This window comes from Oikopleura dioica, chromosome PAR (genome assembly GCF_907165135.1).
Source record: "Oikopleura dioica chromosome PAR, OKI2018_I68_1.0, whole genome shotgun sequence".
In the NCBI taxonomy this organism is placed as follows: Eukaryota; Metazoa; Chordata; class Appendicularia; order Copelata; family Oikopleuridae; genus Oikopleura; species Oikopleura dioica.
In genome coordinates this window covers 17037026-17041694 of record NC_137293.1, presented here as the reverse complement: position 1 = coordinate 17041694, position 4669 = coordinate 17037026, and the positions used below count along the sequence as shown (strand labels likewise).

Below are 4669 nucleotides of genomic sequence, written 5' to 3'. Positions count from 1 at the left end.
AATTTGTTGATAGTAATGTTCTATTAAAATTTTAAGTTTTAGACTAAACAACTACTAAAGTTAATATTTTTATGGTGTTTGAATTATGATGGACACGCAGCAATTTAAGATCTACGGCTATTAAATATTGTTGGGACTATGGTGCGGTTTATTTATATGTTCTTGAATTATTTGCGGTGAGTTCATACGGCTTCTCAAACATGCGTTTCACGCCGTTCTCCTTTTTCACGCTGTGTTCTCACATAATTAAGTTGCCGAGAGATCGTGTTTTCTAAAAATCGCTTAGGTGCCCGCCTGCCTGGGAGCCGAAAATTTTGAAGTCTGTGTGGCATGGGGCGCGGATTATTAATTATTATGCGGCTTCACTGATTTCAACTATTTATTAAAGTTATACTATGTTTTTGTCAACATTTTTCAACTTTTTAATTGTATTAAACTAGCATTTTTTTAGAATATTATGGTTTTTGTAAAGGCGGCTTTTTTGGCTCTCTAACGAGTGTTAGAAACATTAACTGCTTTGATGGCTGCATACAGAATCGTCAATGCTTTATTTGGTGGAAAAAGGATAGTATTGCGCGCTGGCGAATGACTTGGGGACACAATTCGTCTGATCTCGTTGTTTATATGATGAGCTCTGATGGTGGTGGGGTAAATTGCCATGGAAATTTACGGATTAGTTGTTGCTGGACCCTTTGGACATACTTTTTGCGATGGTTCTGATATGAAGGGGCACTACAGCACGGATAGCAGGTACGAAATACGATCTTATACTTTAGGTAACCCAAGAATTTGAAAAGAGAGAGGTGGATTGGTTTTTCTTTTTCCTTGGGCAGCTTCAGGAATTTATCGCCATAAACAACAAGGAGAAAATCAAATTCGACTTACGAGGAAAAAGCTCATCGATCGTTTATGAGACCATGCAATCATTTCAATAAATAAATAAAAAGAAAATTATCGTTTTCTGCGCTCTGGGCAGAGCCTAAAGAAACTCCGCGATTAGGGTGAGTTCCAGCAATGTGCTTATTTAGTGCTATGTAAGTTAACCCGGCCCTTTGTTGCATTTTATCACTGATAGTAGGGCAGAGATTTACCTGCGGAGAAATGAGTGTACTTATGCCTTTTGGCTTCCTGCCTCTCACTTTTGGTGCTCCAGCCTGCAACCAAAACCGCGATTACATCTTGATTGCTGTTTACATCATTTAGCTGCTTATGTATATGAAGTGGCAAATATTCTTGAGGATTAAATTGGATATTTTATTCAATGGCAGTTTGGTCACACGTCATTGTTATTGTCGGTCCAAATTCTATGGCATATTTTCGTGATGATTTTTTTGGCGTGTGCTTGATGAATGTTGTTGCTTCTGGTTGTGTAAAGATGGGTAATGCTGATGGTGGATTGGAGATTGGTTTGTATAGTGTTTCCCATTCTAGATCAAGTCGTCTGTTTTTTTGTTTTGTTGTTTCTTTCCTTATCACAATTTTTTTTCTTTTTTTGTTTTCTCGTTCTTCTTTTAATGATTTTGGCATTGCCAATTTGCCGCATCTTTGTTTTGCTTCCATTTTATTGAAGAATTTTCGTACTTCTCCAATCGACCTTTTGCTTGTCTGCAAACTTTGAGTTTAAAATGCATTTTTTTAATACTTACTGTTACGTAGTGGCTTCTTTTAACCCATGCCGGCATATATTTGAAATTATCCGACTCCTTCTTAGTAAACCTAGCGTCTAGGTAAATTATTGCTCCGAAGTCATCTCTGTGTCGTATAATTCTGCCTACTGCTTGGTTGATGGCTTTGTTTGCTTCTGTTTTGTCTATATATTTGAAATGCTCATTGGCAAAAAGCTTGCGCTTGCATCTTATAATATGTAGACTTTCCTTGTTTATACCACTCTTTTCCGGTTATGTTATCATCTTCTTCTCGTTGTCTCTTGTCCAAATAAGCCATCTTTTCTTTTATCTTGGGGTCTTGCATTGGAGGATATGGTATTCCTACATGTGTTTTCATGTGTGTTGTGCTTAGATTTACCTGTCACTACTACCACTCTCGCGCGTGCATCTTTAAAATCTATCCCTTCAGATAGTTTTCCTCTGCATACTCCATTCATTATCGCACCCTTTTTTTCGTTGTGTTCTATTTCGCGCTCGTAGCTCTCAATGATTCTTTCGGTTTCTTCTTTGTTAACTGGTTCCGCAAATACCGGGAGATTGAACATATTATTAAATGTTTCATTTGTTGTATTTATTTTCCAAATTTTCATCGATTTTTCCATGCATTTGTATGTTGGATGAAAAACGAGGCATCCTCCGGGCGCAACTTCTTTTATTTTTTCTTAAAATATGTTAAATTGATTAAATTGATTTTTTTTTATTACGTATTATTTTCGCGTAATTCATAAACATGTCTTGATTGTCTCTTTGTTTATAAATATTTCTGAATTCTGTGTTTTCGTAGCCGGTTATTGTAATCGCTAGAAGTTGTTCCGCATTGATGATGTGATCGTTTTGAAGTTGGATAGTTGTTTTTATGTCGAGTCCAAGTGTTTTGATGTATGTTTTAAGCGGTGAAAGTGTCCCAGATGTAAGTATAAGATTGTAGACTTCTCCTTCCTTAATTAAATTTAATTTTAATCATTTTAATTCAACAAATTACTTTTGTTAGAGCTTCTATCGCATATTTAGCGTTGAAGCACCATATCATCAGTTTGTAACCTTTTCTGTCGGTTTCGTCTCTGCATAATCGACTTTTGTAACTGAAATTATTATTCTACTGTCAATTTAGCATGTTAACTATAATCGTTCCGCTGATCAAGTGGTATAGACTGATTATCTAATACTTACTCGTTTTGCGTGTAGTTGTCGCGAATGGCATGTAATTCCTCCATCATATAGGCGAATATTTCAAAATTTGTTCCTTAATTATAATTTTTTTGTGATGTTTTTGATTTTTACCTGACAGAGGTGTTTTTTGCTTTGTTTTCGAAAAGTATAGAATGACGTTTTTTGAAAGATTTATCCAGTTTTCAGTCGTTATCCCCATCAATCCTGTTTTTTCCGCGTCTTTTAATAGCATCGATATATTAAAGGTTTCTCCATTCTCTTTGTCTATGTTGTCAAAGTTTTGCGCGTAGATATATTCAAGTTTTTTTATTCCTAGAAACGAGTTTTATTCAGTTAATTATCCGAAGTTGGATACCTTCAATGACTTTGTTCATTATCCCAGGAGTCAATGATAAGTCTACTGTACTCTCTTCTTTCTCGTATTTGATCTTTGCTTCTCTCAGCTCTTCCCGCGCTAAAGCTATGTTTTTTCTTGTCAGGTAGTGCGAAGAGCTCTCCTCACAGACTGCTTCTAGATTGTGAGCTTCGTCAATAATGACTATTTTCTGAGTTGTGTTAATCTTCGTGTTGTTTTTTATTTTTTTGTCGAGTATGTAGTTGTATGGCATCAAGGATATATTGACCGAATCTGCTTTTCCTCGTGTTAGATAATAACCGCATACTTTCTCTCCTTCGATTGATTGGTGTGCTTTTGTGGTTGACGCTTTATATAATTGTGCTTTTTAAGTTTCTGTCAACCTTTCCTAAAAACTTTTTAACGGGCTCTGGTGGGTTGCCACACCAAGATCCTAGCTCTTCTATGTCCATAATTTGGTCCATGGAGTTTATTAACTCTTCTTTATCGTGCTTCTTAGCCTTTTCCGCGTCAGTTGATGTATTATTCATGTGATCCGTTTTTTTCTCTCCTTTTGCGATTGAGATTAGTTTATCTGCTTCTCTTTTATATGGGCATAGATTGTTCCGGCGCATTCTTCTGCAGCTCATCTGCTGTTCCGTATTGTTTGTTATATTTTTGACATCATTTTTTACACATAAATTCTTTCTTCCTCCTATAACTGTCATACTGAATTTATAATTGCAAACATCTCGGAGCTTCTTCAGTTCATCGACAACTTGCGACAACTGTGTATGTGTTCTTTTTTAGAAGTGATTATATTATTCGTCTATATAAATTGTCATATTTAATTTGATTCATTCCTTGAGGCATATATTATATCTGGGATTTCTTCTTCATTGAGGTCACTTTGTTTCTCCGCATATTCTCTGAATGCAAGCACCGACGCCAGTAAGGTTATCGTTTTTCCTGATCCAGTTGGTGATTCGAGTGCCGCGTTTGACCTCATTGATTTTTTTATTTTCTATTATTTTTTTTTTATTTACCTATTTTTGAGTGAGTCGATACTCTTTCTCATCATCTCTATTTGTTGTGGATAAGGTTTGTATGGAAATCGCACGTCGACGCCACATATATTGATGGTTTCAACGAATTGCATTTTTACTTATTAACAGGTTATGTTTTTTAACGGGTCATATGTTTGCCTACGCTTTTTGCCCACGCAGATTGGTGTATTTATCGGATAGTGGATTCTTGTGCACTAGAACCGGGGTGCTGTTTTACTAGCTGATGTCTGTCTTGTTACGCGTTGTGACTTTCCGTGACTGTCACTTGGTCACTTTGGTCGCTACGTGTTTGCGTTTGTATTCTCTTTAAAAAGGGAATTGATAATCAAAAGAAGGAAATTCAGTTATGTTTTCAATCCTAAAAGACAATTAAAACATAATTTAAAACATAATTAATTTTCTTATTAATTATGGTTTCTGATTGTTAAGTT

The 4669-nt window shown here is 35.7% G+C and overlaps 1 protein-coding gene across 1 annotated transcript; it reads right to left on the bottom strand.

Annotated features, from left to right (window-relative positions):
• Window positions 1-666: 666 nt before the first annotated feature.
• Window positions 667-4330, bottom strand: LOC145702158 (regulator of telomere elongation helicase 1-like). Its single transcript, XM_081779366.1, has 12 exons — window positions 4218-4330; window positions 4081-4175; window positions 3576-3742; window positions 3193-3502; window positions 2949-3149; window positions 2838-2910; window positions 2650-2749; window positions 2372-2606; window positions 2026-2328; window positions 1884-1988; window positions 1647-1810; window positions 667-732 (listed from the first exon to the last, which is right to left on the bottom strand). The coding sequence occupies exons 1-12, from the start codon at window positions 4328-4330 to the stop codon at window positions 667-669; spliced, it is 1932 nt and encodes a 643-aa protein (XP_081635492.1).
• Window positions 4331-4669: the final 339 nt, after the last annotated feature.